This window comes from Trichechus manatus, unplaced genomic scaffold (genome assembly GCF_000243295.1).
Source record: "Trichechus manatus latirostris isolate Lorelei unplaced genomic scaffold, TriManLat1.0 scaffold00008, whole genome shotgun sequence".
Classification (NCBI taxonomy): Eukaryota; Metazoa; Chordata; class Mammalia; order Sirenia; family Trichechidae; genus Trichechus; species Trichechus manatus.
In genome coordinates this window covers 32254913-32270173 of record NW_004443944.1, presented here as the reverse complement: position 1 = coordinate 32270173, position 15261 = coordinate 32254913, and the positions used below count along the sequence as shown (strand labels likewise).

General features: G+C 52.2%; 1 protein-coding gene across 1 annotated transcript in view; it reads left to right on the top strand.

Annotated features, from left to right (window-relative positions):
* HM13 (histocompatibility minor 13) overlaps nt 1-14995 on the top strand; it is a 42715-nt gene extending 27720 nt beyond the window's left edge. The window contains exons 8-12 of the mRNA XM_004370478.3: nt 852-935; nt 3940-3976; nt 5904-6006; nt 11437-11522; nt 14572-14995. Of these exons, the coding sequence (XP_004370535.1) occupies nt 852-935; nt 3940-3976; nt 5904-6006; nt 11437-11522; nt 14572-14665 (404 nt within the window). The 3' untranslated portion in view covers nt 14666-14995. The remainder of the gene's footprint in view (nt 1-851; nt 936-3939; nt 3977-5903; nt 6007-11436; nt 11523-14571) is intronic.
* Nucleotides 14996-15261: the final 266 nt, after the last annotated feature.

Sequence of the window (15261 nt, the reverse complement as noted above, 5' to 3'; positions counted from 1 at the left end):
CTGCCTCAAACAAAATCAGGACTGGATTGATAAAGAAGGAATGGGTAGCAGTTAACAGTGTGTGCCAATCATCTAATCCTTACCACAGCCCTGTGGGATCAGTTCTGTTAGAACCCCTTCGCAGGTGAGAAAAGTCAGATCAAGAGCATGTAGTAAATAACCAGCGCTAAGTCACAGGCAGAGCCAGGGTTCAGGCCTAAGCAATCTAACTCTGAAGCCCGCTCGTAACTGCTGTGCTCTCCTGCTGGCAAGGTGCTGTGGATGAAATCCAGTTACAGCTGCCTTTTACATAACTGGACACAGAGGGTGGCATGTCTCTCTGATTTGTACTTATCCAAACAAGCTGGCCAGCAGGATTTCTGAATAAGGGGCTTTATGTGAGGACTTTGCAGGTGTGTGGCCGTTTCCCCCTCTGCAAATATAGAAAGAAGCCTGTAGCCCAGGCTTTCCTTGCTTCAGAGCAAGGGCCACCATCTGTCCATTCCCTGTTGTAGAGAGAAGGAAACCCTATTAGATACCAGCACCACATGGGGCTCCCTTATGTTTCATATGATGGGCTTTAAGATCAGTGCCATTTAACCAAAGGGTCCCATACCTATGAAAAGTGGATGGTATGTGAGTCATATCTCAAGGCATCAAAACCTATGGCCTAGATGATCACAGATTCCTCCCCACTCCACCCAGCTGTGATTCCCCATGGAAACATTGCCCTTCAGCCTGTCATCATCCTCTGGCCTCCCCATGCCCCGCCAGATCTACAAGTGTGGGAGTTTCAGACCACACAGCGGGGGCTAAGAGTGGAAGTAGGCTGGGCTCCACCAGACTCCTCACGCCCCTCCCTCCCCTTGCAGTGGTGTTCCCCCAGGATCTGCTGGAGAAGGGCCTCGAAGCGGACAACTTTGCCATGCTGGGACTTGGAGATATCGTCATTCCAGGTGACCCTGCCATGGGGGGAGCTGTGGCACAAGGGGTGGAAAAGGGTTTCCCTGGAGCAAGGGGGAGGAAATATTTCAAAACTGACAGTCTTATCCATTGGGAAAGGGAAAGGGGGTTAGGCTGGGCAATTCCAAAGCAGCAACACTGGGTCAGCCCAGGGTTTGGTGAAAGATTCAACCTCCACACACATTTGCAGAGCTCTAGTCCTGTGCTGGGCCCTGAGCTGGGCACTGGGTAGACAGCAGTGAGCAAGGCTGTCCCCGCAGAACTTCTGGTGAGACAGTCAAGATTAGTGTGTAATAACAGACCAGACTGAGATACACTCTGTGAAGAGGCATATTCCGTGACCATCATATAGGAACCTGACCCCACTTGCACATCACACACTCCTTCCCAGTTTTCACCGAGTATTTCGAATGTGCTAGAACTGCCAGAATCCCCCAGTGCTCCCCTCCCTGTGTATGGACACGCGGACAGCATATGTGGGCTCCTGTGTGCATACACCTGCTTGTGTGCAGGAGCTGGCGTTCGGGCAAACGTGTCTGCATGTGGTACTCATCAGTGTACCTGCAGCTCTGGGCGTACATCGCCAGGGGCACCAGCAACCCAAACCACCAGTCAAGAGACTAAGGGCAAACCGAGCTGCCCCTCTGGGGGCCGCTCAAGTGGCTGAGAATTTAGCGCCATATGTGTTCCCTGGACCCAGAGTCTGAGAGCATTAAGTGCTTGCTTAAAAGAAGAAAGTGTGAAGCAAATTAAAGGCCACCTTACTTTCCAGTGTAGGACCCATTGCCATCGAGCAGATTTCGACTCATAGTGACCCTACAGGACAGAATAGAACTGCCCCATGGGGTTTCCAAGAAGCGGCTGGTGGATTCGAACTGCCAGCCTTTTGGTTAGCAGTGAAACGCTTAACCACTGGCGCCACCAGGTCTCCTCCAGTGTAGGAAGTAATAGCAGTTCTATGGATAACCTGGGATTATGCAGGCCCTTCTGTTTGTGGTACTTTCATTTTGTGTTAAGTATGTAGGTGAAGCAGGGACTTTCTCTGTTTTACCAATGAGGAAACTGAGACTCAGAGAAGTGAAAGAACTTACAATTCCCACATTAGTAAGCAACAGGGCTGGGACTTAGACTGGATCTGACTGCAAAGAAGTTAAACTGGCCTACCAGAGCTGCTTTTATAACAGTGATAGCAGTAATAATAATCACAACAGCTGTCATCTGTCAAACACCTATTGTGTGCCAGGCATTGTGCGTAGTGCTTTTTATACATTGTCTTTACTACTTTTAGCAGCCCATGAGACAGAGGGCATTTCCGTTTTACAGATGAGGACACTGATGTTCAAAGAGGTGATTCGACTTGCCTAAGGCCTTGGGGTGTTGGTGTATGTCCTTGAACCCAGGCATTTCCTTGTCCTACACTGCCCTGAGGCAAGGAGACTGGCTCCCCAGGAGGCAGTCCCATCAGGCAGAAGAAAGTGGTTCCAGGAAATCATTTGGCTCACTCTGCAGGGGCGGGCCTGTCACAGGTGCCCAACAAACACTCCCCTGTGTGCTGGCCTTGAGGCATGCACGAGACGTGTCTGTAACAATCTCAGTGCAGATCAGTTGATCGATAGCCAGGTCTTTCAGCAGTCATGGTAAATGTAACTGGATTGAGCCTCGAAGAACAAAGAACCTCGGTGGTGGTCTTCAAAAAGAATGGGTTGCCAGGCATTGTTTGAGGAGCAGATGAGGTGTCAGGAGTGAAAGCGCTGGGCAGAGCTTTGACCCCTGGGCTAGGTGGAGAACAGTTGTAGAATTCAGCCACCAGGGGGGCACCGAATTCCTGCTCTGTTTCCAGAAAGGCAGCATGTGTCTGCGCCTTCTGCCTCCCACATACCCCCTCACAGTCTTCACTGAGGACAAAATCCTTTCCCTCTTTAAAAGTAATCATATGTTGCTGGTCAGTACTTCTCATCAACACGACCGTTTCAGTTCTTGAGCGCCTACTGCAGCTGAATGAGACTGGGCCCCTTCCCGGCCAAGCCCAAAGACCAGTGAGGGAGACAGACAGACAGGGTATGTGTGCAACATACAGAGACCAGACTGGCTGACTGGAAGATGCTTCGGCTTCTAGGGTGTCGGAGCTGAGTTTTGAAGTACAAATAGGAGTGCACTGGGTGGACAGTTAACCATCCTCTCTCCTGAGCCCCTGCAGGCAGAGCCTCCTGTCTCCTCACTCTGTTCTTTCTTGCTCCCACCCATCTTCTGTGCAGCCACCACAGGGGTCTTTTTCACGATATATTTAAGTTGTTCTCCTGCTGAGAGCTCTTCTGGTGTGTCCCCCTACTCTAGGGCCCGGCATGGCTGGTGCAGCCCCTGCATCTCCAGCTCTGGGCTGCAGCCTTACTGGCCGCCTCAGTCTCTGCCACACCCCCTGAGCCCTCTTCCCTCAGGACCCTTACACATGCTGGTCTCTCCCTAGAAGTGTCACTTCCTCAAAGAAGCCCTCCTGGGTCCCATCCGCTAAGACACTTTCCCATGACACAGGAAGCACCCTTTCATAGTTATAACCTTGCGTTTATTCCTGTTACTATTCGATTGTGTCTCTGTCCCCTGCTGAGCTCTGTGAGAGCAATGAATTTGCTCGCTCCTGTATTGCCCATAGTGCCTGGTACTTAGTAGGCGCTCACTAAACGTTTGGTGGACGGACCCAGGATGACCCAGTATCCTGCTATGAGATGCCAGATCAGTGTGGTCCCAGCCCAGAGCAAAATCTCGGGACCTTCTCGTTGATGGTAGATACACAGGGTTTCTGCTAGCCAGTTGGCAGTGTAGGCCACACCCTTTCCCCGCCATGACTGCCCCATGATTGGGGGCACCAGGTTGAGGACCAGGGCCTGGCCAACTCTGTGTTCACTATCCCGCTCCTCCTGGCCCAGATGGAAAACTCCACCTCCAAGCCTTCCTGAGGCACTGCCTTCCCTGCATCTTCTAACCGCAGCTTTCCCTCTGCAGGGATCTTCATCGCCTTGCTGCTGCGTTTTGACATCAGGTAAGCTGCCTGGAACTGGGACCTTCACCCATAGCCCCAGCCAGTGGGGGCTCACCCTGAGCAGGGATTCTCCATCCGCCTGTCTGGAGCCCAGAAGGAGGTACCCCAGGAAGCCAGGCCCCCACCCCTGCAGCAGCCTGAGCAATGCTGCTTTATTTGTATTTTACGTTTTGAAGTTCTAAGTGTTCACCCATTTGAAGAGAGAACCTGGGGCCCAAAAACAAGTTAAGAATCACAGGCCAAGAGCTTGAACCCCAGAAGGACCTAGGGGCACCCATAGTGCTTCCTTGCTGTGTGACCTTGGCAAGTGGCCTGGCCTTTCTGAGCCTCAGGCTTCTCATCCTTGAACTAACAGTAAACAAGAGTTCCCACCTCAGGACTACCTTGAAAATCTGGGGAGAGAGCACCAAGCACAGGCTCACCTCAGAAGCTTTTCTGGGAAACTCAGTTGATGTCATCATCATCATTACTGGTTTTTATCAGCCTGGGTCAGGTCACCGTGTCCCACCATCTGTGCCCTGGCTGTTCCCCACCCTCTCCTTACTGGGACTTTTTTCAGTCTTTTCTAGAAAATAAGCACGAAGGAGAGGGAAGGGGGCAGTGAGCCTGCTGCCAGTAGGTGGCGCCAGCAACTGCATACCACCATTTTATCCTCAGCCGGTGCAGTGAAGGGCTTGCTGTGTGTGCCTAATTTTGAGGTGGTTTATGAACATTTCTTAATTTTCTCGTGCTTGATAATTCCAAAACCAGTCACGAAAACCTACCAACGTTCTCAAAATCAAGTTTACACATGAAACTTAACCTTTGCATACTTGCATACATCTGGGTTAGTTCCAGTGTCACTTTGGGCCTTCTGGATACATGGGCTTACCTTTGAAAGGGACTGACCTGTTTGTAAGTAGAGGCATGTCTGTGCCAGCCAGCTCTACTCCAGGCTGTTATGAAATGATACAAAGATAAACCCACAAGAGCAGACCCCCAGTAGGGCCACTTGTTGGAGACACGGGCTCAGCTGCCAGCATCCTCAGAAGCAGGATCTCCCGCACAGCCCAGGTTTGCATGGCAAGCAAGCCCTTCCTTCAGAGCTGGTTCCAGAATCTGCAGCATTCCCAAAGGCAGTCAGTTGTACCCCAGCCTTCACATCAGAATAGCCCTCAGTGTGCTTGCAGCTCAGGGTTCAGAAGCAGCCAGGGCAAGGAGCTAAGGGGTCAGACATTCTCAGCCAGTCCACAGCATTAAGTGAATCCATACCACTTTCCGGGCATTGTTCCAGGTGCTGAGGGTATGTGGGGGTCGTAGCACCGGCATTCTACAGGGAAAGTCCTAATGGTGATGCTAGGGTACACGTGATTCCTCTGTTCTGAAGCTGATCTTGGATGGATGCTAGTTAGAGTCACCTCCAGGAGGCCACTGGCGTTTTATCCATCAGTGAGCATCTGCTTAGTACCCACAACAGGTACTGAACTCTCACATCTGCTACACTTAAAAGAAGGAACTTGGCCTTTGCGGTTTCAGCATTACTGTTTCTCAGAACATAACTCAACCTGATTCACTGTGAGTTTTTCAAAATGCAGATTCCTGGCCTTACCCTAGACCTAGTAAATCAGAATCTCAAAGCTTCCAGGTGATTTTTATGCTGGCTAATGTCTTAGAGCCGCTGTCCCAGGTTATGTTGTTTGATATTCACAACCATCAGGGATGTGAGCTCATAGTTCGCCCACTTTGCAGATGGGCGAACTGAGACTGAGAGAAAGAGAGTGACTTGTCCAAAGACACATAGCTGAGGGCAGTATCAAAGTGCACACCCACCTCCCGGCCCCCAGCCCAGGGTGCTCAGTCACCCTATGCAGCCTCAACACTCTCAGAAGGGATGGTGCTCCTCCAGTCCCCACATCTAACCCTCTTTCTCCCCACACCTTCCCTGCAGCTTGAAAAAGAACACCCACACCTACTTCTACACCAGCTTTGCAGCCTACATCTTTGGCTTGGGCCTTACCATCTTCATCATGCACATCTTCAAGCACGCCCAGGTGAGCAGAACTGTACTTGGTACATCAGCAGTGCTTTTACTGCGAGTACCAGGGACTCCCTCAGGGTTTGTCACTCATGCAAGCAGTCCAGAGGTAGGCCGCTGCTCTTTGGGGTCAGAGCAAGCCTGTTTGCAATTCTCTTGGTTGCTGCGAGGTGGCTGCCACTGCCGGGCAGCACATCCACATTTCATGGCAAGAAGGAAGAAGCAGTACCAGCTATGCCCATCGCCTTCATCAGAAAGGCAAAAACTTTGCCAAAACAACCTCAGCAGATTTTTGCCCTTGTGTCATGAGCCAGATCAGTGTCACATGGCCACCCTAGCTGCCAGAGAGTCTAGAATTTGGCTTTTCAGCCTGGGTAGTAGGGGCAGGCAAAGAAGAAGGGAGCTAGGTGTGGGTGTTAGCTGTTTTTGCTCAGTGTCTGCCCTACCAGGTGAGTGATTGAGTGATGGGGTTCACTAAGGTAGGTGCTGAGTGGCTACAGACGGAATTGGGCGGTGGAAGGATGGTGGCCTGGGAGCCATCAGTGCGTCCTGGAGAGGGGAAGACGAGGAGGGGCAAGGAAGCAGGTGGGCAGAATTACACTATGCTGGAAGTAATAAGAGCTGCTGTTGGTTAGGGGCAGTGGGCGTTCAGTGGTAGAGTTCTCTCCTTCCGGGAGACCTAGGTTCAGTTCCCGGTCAGTGCACCTCATACGCAGTCACCACCCATCTGTCAGTGGAGGCTTCCATGTTGCTATGATGCTGAACATGTTTCAGTGGAGCTTGCAGTCTAAGACAGACTGAAAAGAAAGGCCTGGCAATCTATTTCCAAAAATCAGCCAATGAAAAGTCTGTAGATCACAATGTTCTGATCCACAACCGATCATGGGGATGGCAAAGGACCAGGCAGTGTTTAGTTCTGTTGTGTATGGGGTCACCGTGAGTTGGAGCCGGGGGGGGGGGATCTCCAAGACAGCTAACACCTATTGATTAAGCACGTCCCAGTGCCAGGCTCTCTGGTTTGTACTTTGTGAGGATCCTTGTGAACAGATGAGGAAACTGGAGCTCAGGTGCCACGTGGCAAGTACATGGTGGAGCCAGGATTCAAACCAGTGTCTGCATGAAAACCTGCCTGAGCTGTGAACCGCAGGCAGTGGGAGAGGCAGTGTGGCCCGGAGGCTCAAATAGGCCAGAGCTGGAGCCCCGGGGGTGAATGCAGATACCACCTGGTCAAAAGCTGTGTGACTCTGAGCAGGTTGCTGACCTTATGCTTGGTTTCTTCAGTGATGAGTGAAAACAGGAAACAGGGATAAATAATAATAGCTTTGGGGTTGTCCGAGGATGTAATGAGTTAATATAAGTGAAATACTTAGAACCATGCCTGGCCCAATTAATATTAGTGTCATTATTGTTGTTGTTACCCCTTCTCTTCCTTCCTCTCCCCCCCAAACTGTGTGCCAGGCACTCCAGCTATATACCCTTTGCTCATTAACTCATTTAGCTCTCACAACACCACTATGATGTAGGTCCTATTGTTGTATTGTTAGGTGCCATTGAGTTGATCTTTGACTCATAGTAACCATATGTGACAGAATAGAACTGCCCCAATAGGTTTTCTAGGCTGTAGTCTTTACAGGAGCAGATCACCAAGTCTTTACCCCCACAAGCCACTAGGTGGGTTCGAACCACCAACCCTTCGGTTAGCAGCTGAGAACTTACCTGTTGCACCACCAGGGTTCCTTATGTAGTATGCTTTTTGTACAAAAGAGTGAGAGAGTCAACAGCAAGATTAGGTAACTGGCCCAAGGTCCCCCAGCCAATAAGTGAGACCTCAGTGAATAATGAGCTCTAGTCTCAGGGGCAGTACATGCAGCGGATGACATGACTTGCCAAGGGGATCCCAGAGTGTGATTGGGCCTGGACCTGTGCTCTGAGCCACATGTTAGAGTGCAAGCCCAGAGCCATTCCCCTGGCGGCCAGCAGGCGGCGGGCTTGCCTTCAGCCCAGGCTGGACTCAGAGGAGGATCCTTTTCCACGCTCTCACATACACTGAGAGTGGGGGCTGAGTCTTCTCCTCATGGGGAAACTGCAGGCCATAGAGAAAAGAAGACTTCCATGAGTCACACAGCAAGTCAGGCTTGGCGGTGCTGGATGCTGGACTCCTGATGCGGAGCCCCAGGCCTGTGCTGCTCCTTAGCAGCAGCCTGACCCATCCCCCAGTCATGCATGGGCATCTCCCTGAAAACCCTTCTTGGGAAGGCGACTGGGGGCCTGAGAGAATCTGCGCCATGGGTCCTCCTCCCTCTCCAAGACACAGACAGTCCCAACGCCAGTATTTATCTTAGGTAAGTGCCACCTCTGTCGGTGTGACCTTCAACCCATGTTGCCACATCAAAAACCTACCCCAATTATGGAATACAGACTTTCTGGAGCCAGTAAGGCCAGATGATCCCTCCGGAACTACTACCCTGAAGACATTTTTAAACATTGAACCGAAAATATCTCCTGCTTTGAACAAAATAATCATTTAGCTTATTTAGAAACAAATACAATAAGCATTATACTCTTTTAAAGAATTATTTATACGTGATCAAATTGACAACAGCAACTTGAAAGGATAGATGAGAAGCTTAGGAGGGCAGTGAGTTTGTGTTAATGATGGTGAAATAATTTGAAAAATAACTATTGAGAAAGCTGGCACAACTTGAAGAATGTAACCAGAGTCACTAAATTATACACGTAGAAATTGTTGAATTGGTGTGTATTTTGTTATATATATTTGCACCAAAAATAAAAACTAAAAAAACTTTCTGGGGGGCTATAGCCCCCCGCCAAGCCAGGGGGCTAGCAGCCCCCAGAAAGGCCCTTAGAGATGATCAGGTATGGCCCATCATTGTACACAGAAGAGGCGAGCCCAGAGAAGGAAGCAATTTACCATGGTCACACAGAAAGACTGAGACAGGACAGGAAGCCGGGAGTCCTAACCCCCAGCTCACTGCACCAAGCTGTACATCCCAGACTCTGTCAGCCCTGACTTTCTTTGGAAAAGTCACCTGGGGCGTTGAGAAAAGAGAGAATATAGGCTTATATCCCTCTGATAACAGGGAACTCACTATTTCCAAAGGAACCCGTCCCACTGGCCCCTGGAGCCCCTCAGTGGCTGCCTGCCCTTGAGTTAAGCAGGTTTTGATGGAGAGCCTAAGCTTCTACCCACCCACCCCCAGGGAAGGCTCTCCATTTTGCCCAACCTAACCTTGGTAAAGAAGATATCCTGGGTTTAGAGACAAAAGAACCTGGATCCAAATCCAGACAACCATGCAACTTAGGCCAGTTTTTTTCTCTACTCTGATCCCCAGTTTCCTCATCTATAAAATGGATGTAAGGAGATCTTTCCAGAAATTAAATTTTAATAAGTTCCTTTTATTTGCTGTGTTATTAGTTTCTGCTTTTTCTTTCATTTTTTTTTCTATATTTTGTTCTTTTCGTAGCTTCTTGATTTGAAAGTTTAGATTATTTGTTTCAAGTCTTTCCTGCTTTCTAATAAATACACTTGTTTTAGCTATCTAGCGCTGCTTTAACAGAAATACCACAAGTGAGAAGCTTTGAGAAACAGAGATTTATTCTCAAAGTTCAGGAGACTAGAAGTCCAAATTCAGGACGCTACCTCTAGGGGAAGGATTACTCTCTCTGTTGGCTGTGGGTGAGGGGGGAGGGTCCTTGTCATCAATCTTTCCCTGGGCCTAGGAGTCTCTCAGCACAGGGACCCTGGGTCCAAAGGACACCTCCACTCCTGTCTCTTATTTCTTGGTGGTAAGAGGTCCCTCTCTTTTCTACTCACTTCTGTCTCCTTTTATCTTTTGTAAAATAAAAGGTGATGCAGGCCACACCCCAGGGAAACTCCCCTTACATTGGATCAGGTCTGTGACCTGATAAGGGTAGTGACTGAAGTAAGGGTGATGTATCCCACTCTAACCTTGCCTCATTAACGTAACAAACATAACCTAATCCTCTTTAACATAACCTAATCCTGCCTCATTAACTACAGGCAGAGGTTAGGATTTACAACACATCACAAAATGGAGGATAATCACACAATACTGGGAATCATGGCCTAGCCAAGTTGACAGATATTTTGGGGGAATACAATTCAATCCTGACAATACTTAAGGTTGTAAATTTTCTTCTGAGTACTACTTTGACTGCTTCCCACTCCTGGCTTGGGTTTGGACCTTTGTCACTGCGATTTGTATTACTCTTGACCCAAAGCCTAGCTTATAGTGCACGCCTGACACAGTGGAAAAAGCACAGCTGTCCAGGTTCAATCCCAGCTCAGCCAGTTACAGTGCCCTTTGTGACTGTGGGCAAGTCATTTCCGCTCTCTGCACCTCAGTGACATCATCTGTAAAGCCTAGATCCTAATACTTAGAGCGTTATTCATATTCAAGGATAATATCTATAAAGTGGTGTACTTATAGCCCTAACGAGGAGGAAACTAAGCAAAGGTGGAAAGGAAGAACAGTGCAGGTGGCAGAATCTGCCTGTGCAGAGATCCTGCGGCTGGAGGTGACAGGACCAAAAGGCCAGGCTGCCCAGAGGAGGGCATGTCAGGTGAGGTCAGAGAAGGAGGCAGGGGTCAGATCTGATGTGGCCTTTAGGAGACTGGCAGCATTGGGGGCGTGGACAGTTGAGCAGTGGAGTGACGTCCATCTTTCCGATGCTGCAGAAAGAGGATGGCTGTAGAGTCCAGCAGGCCTGGGCTGTCCCCTCCTCCTGAACTGTCAGCCCTCCTCCTCTACAGAAGGAGGAGGTTCACAGGGAGCATGGAGATGGAGTGAAATGCTCCTGAGAGTGCTGAGCTGGGGCGCAGCAGTCACTGCTCCACAGACAGGAGCTGTTAGTGTGACTGTCCTTTCCTCCAACCGTGCTGCACCAAGAGTCAGCACAGCCCCGGGGCCAGACCATTTGGCCCAGCAGAGCCAGTGACCAGCTGGATGACCTTACCACAGGCCCCAGCAAGTACACGTGCAGATCAGCTGTGTCATCCTTGTCATCTGACAGCAGCATCTCCTGGAGTGCTGCTTAAAATGCAGATTTTTGGTACCCCAGACCTAGGGAAGCAGGGTCTCTGGGCAGAGAGCCCAGGAAGTTGCACGTTTTAGCCTGTTGTCCCTGATGATTCAGGTGCTGCCAGCCAGACCCTTTGAAACCAGGGCTGCTAGTTGAAACTCTGTAAGCTTGAGTTTCTTTGGGCTTCTTGCATTCCCCACTAGTGGGAGCAGCCCTGGTCTGGGGATCAGGATCCACTGGGTTAGGCCCAGCCACTGGCTCGCTCTGTGAACGTGGGCCAGTTACCCTTTGTCAAGCAGGGTGGTAGCTGTGCCCAAGAAAGTGTTGGAGTGAGGGGGCACTGCTCTGCCCCCGTGCCTGACTAGCCTGTGTCCGCTCACAGCCTGCCCTCCTGTACCTCGTCCCTGCCTGCATCGGTTTTCCTGTCCTGGTAGCGCTGGCCAAGGGAGAAGTGACGGAGATGTTCAGGTAAGGCCAGGTGGGGGCAGACGTTTGCACAGGCGCAGGTGCACCTGCGGGCAGCTAGTGGCACCTGCGGGGGGTGTTTGTACATGTCTCCAGGTGAACATTGTTCCCGCCATCAGCCCCACCCCTCACCCTTTCTGGCAGCATGTGGGTGCCTGGCCTGTAGGCACCAGTGGGAACCTTGCCCACTGGGCCGGGAGCCAGGGGAGGGCAAGGCCTCAGGGCTCTTTGGGTGGCCTCCATGCCCAAATGCCAGCTGCGTCTGGAGAAGGGGCGGCTGGTGTAGATTTCTCTCAGGGCTGCCCCACTGTCAGGGGCCCTGGGTTTCTGACCCAGCCCTGTCACCGTGTGACTTCAGGCACCTCCCATCCCTCCTTGAGCCTCAGCTTTCAGGTGTAATAGGCAGGACAGGTAAAGGCATCCCTGTGTGGTGGAAAGTGCCCCAGATTAGAGTGAAGTGTCAGCCCCTGTTCAGCACCCCCACAGCTGTGGGCCCTCAGGTACCCTCTTCCCCATTCAGAGACTCTGTTTCCCTAGGTGTAGGGTGCACGAGAGCCTGCCGCTAGGGCTGTGACCCACAGCTAGTTGGTTTCCTCACTCACACACAGGCCCCTGCCCCATGTCCACGGCCACACCTGCCGTACCTTACGCCCAGCCCTGCCCAAATCCCAAGGCCTGTGTGCCACCAACAGGTGTCTGCTCCCCAGCACCACCAACCCCACCTGCCGGGGGCCCAGACATAGCTGCCCGCTGCGACTGAAAGTGCCCACTCAGGGGCCTTCTACCCGGCTCCACCCGCCTGGCCTCTGAGTGGTCCCTCCAGCACCAGCCAGGGCCTCCTGTGCACCTGGGTGCCCACAGGGGGAATCTGTGACTCACCCTCCCCCGTTCCTGCCTCTCCCCTCCCTGCCCTGCCTAGAAGCCTCAGGCTCCCAACCTGCCCACCTCATCTCCTGGCCTGGCAGAGCCCTGTAGCCTTGGAGGCAAGTCAGGCCAAGTTGGGAGAGGTGAACTTTGGGGTAGGCCTGGGGGGCTTTTAGGGCAGGGATGGGACCTGATCCTCTGAGCCTGGTGCCTACCCCTCCCCCGTCCCTCTGGCTCACATCCAGCCTCAGCCCACCTCCCCCCCTTGGGGTGACCACCCAGTCCTGTTGAGTCCTTATCAGGTCACACTTTGAGAACCAGTCCTCCCACGCAGCCAGAGCAGAGGCTGCTCCTTTCACCAGCCTGACCCTTGCCTTCCCTAAATGTTCTGCCACTGGGCACCTGGCCCCACCTGCCTGCCTGCCAGCCAAGGGCTTCTTAGGGTGAGGTGACAAAGCAGATGGTCTCTCTCTCTGTCCATCTCTCTTTCCTGATTTTCCACCTCATCCTTTGTTTTACTTTTCCCCTTTGTCATGCATTTATTTACTTTAAAATAGGTAACCCCTGTAGTAGTTCACGGTAGTTCCCAGTTCCTCGGCTAGGAGAGGGAGAATTCCCTCCCTCTGTCCTTGCCCAGGTGGTGGCATTCTCGGAGGATTCCGTGTCTTGTTTTCTTCACAGAATGGTGTATCTTAGAGATACTTCAGCAGCACAAGCACACCCAGAGCCTCCCTGTTTTCACAGCTGTTGAGGGCTCTTTTATACTGTTAGGCGGTGGTGGTTAAGTGCCGTCAAGTCAGTTCCAACTCATAGCGACCCTATACGACAGAGCAGAGCTACCCCATAGGGTTTCCAAGGAGCAGCTGGTGGATTCGAACTGCTGACCTTTTGGTTAGCAGCCACAGCTCTTAACCACGCGTACCAGGGCTCTGTTCTTTTATATAGGTGCGTCTTTTCATTTTCTTCTCCACATTAACACCAGCTTCTTCCCACAAAGTCTGAAAGTGCAGAGAACGATAAAAACAGATGCACTCTGTACCCTGCACCTGGGAAAGGAAGTCTCACTCTGTCCTCCCCTTAGTCCTCCATCTCTTTTTTCTGTCTGTCTCTGTCTCTCACACAGCTACGAGTCCTCGGCGGAAATCTTGCCTCATACCCCAAGGCTCACCCACTTCCCCACAGTCTCGGGCTCCCCAGCCAGCCTGGCCGACTCCATGCAGCAGAAGCTAGCTGGCCCTCGCCGCCGGCGCCCACAGAATCCCAGCGCCATGTAATGCCCGGCGGGTGCCCACCTGCCCGCTTCCCCCCACCTGCCCCGGGTCCCAAGGTAGGGCAGACCCTCCAGCCCCAGTGTACAGGGCAGGGAGCGATCTGGGGCGGGGGCGGCAGGAGGCAGCTCCTCCACAACCACCAGGCAGTCACTGTACCCAGCCATGGGGCAGGGAGCAGAGCAACCCAGAACCTCAGTGTCCTCGTCAGTAATGTGGGGCTCACATGAGCGAGTGGATGCAGATGGCCCTTGTTTGACGGTGGTAGTCACTCTTAACCACTCGCTGTGTGTGTATACACGTGTATAAGCTTGGGCAAGTCACTTTCCTCTTTCAGAGCTTCTCTTTCTCCATCTACAAGTGGGCACATCCTGCCTCACGGGGTTGATCTGATGAGGAAGTGTATGTATTGTCCTTGGCATGAACTCAGGAGCTCACTAAGTGAAGCCCATAGTAATAGTTAAGCCAGGGTGCTCGCCTTCAAGAGTGGCACCTGGCTACTTGCCAGCAGAGCAGCACCGCTGCCCCCACCCCTGGGGCTGAGCCATGTGACTCCTGCCATGTGCTCTGGGAAGCAGCCCATCTCGCACAGTCTCAGCCTGGCCGCCCCTTTCCACTCTCTCCAGCAGAAAGTTCAAGAAGCTTAAAGTTGGTCCGCACAAGCCCAGGCCCAACCTCTCCCCCACTTGCCGCTGCCCTTAATGCCTCTTGGCACCACTGGGCACAGAGAAAGCAGAACTGCCTGTCTGAGGAGGGCACATGGGTGGGCGGGGTCAAGTACTGGAAGATGCTGGGCCATGGATGCAGGCCTGGCATTCCTCGTGTGCACAGGGGTTGTCCTCAGGGTGGGGGCAAGGCACAAAGATTCTGCTCTACCCTCGTCTAAATGGATTGTTTTTATTGTTCTGTTTTTTGACCAGCTATGAAGAGTCAAATCCTAAGGATCCAGCTGCAGTGACAGAATCCAGAAAAGGAGCAGAGGCATCAAAGGGGATGGAGAAGAAGGAGAAATGATGCTGCTGGTGCCTGATCCGAGGACCAGACCAGACAAGCCGCGGACGAACGACACAGACCTGCAGGACAGAGGGCACAGGAGGCCTAGGGCAGTTCTAGGAGAGGGGAGGGGCTTCTGGCCTCTGATTCCCTGTCCCCTTCTCTGGCCTTTCTCTGCCCCTCCATATCCCCTGCAGGCAAAGCAAGCCCTCAGCCCCCTACCCCGACCCTGGTCATCAGGTTGGAGGAGAAGTGGGTCTGATTTTTAGATTTTTGTATTGTGGACTGACTTTGTCTCACATTAAAAACTCCTCCCATTGCCGGGGCGGGCACTGCGCTCCTGGGAGGGTTCTCTGCAGAAGCAACCAGCATCTTGCACTGGCTTTGTCAGGTCTCACCCTCCCACCCAGAAACTTTTCTGCAAGCCCCTTCCTGGGGAGCGTGGGGTACCCCATCCTGGGGTGAGGCCCTGACCTGTGGGCCCCTCCATTCTGAGTGTTCACCCCAGTGCCACGTCAGCGTGCCTGCTCAGCACCACAGGAATGCTCTTGGGCCAGCAGAGGGGGCCCATGAACCCTCTTCTCTCCCCAGCCATCAAGTTTTTCCTCACCACCTTC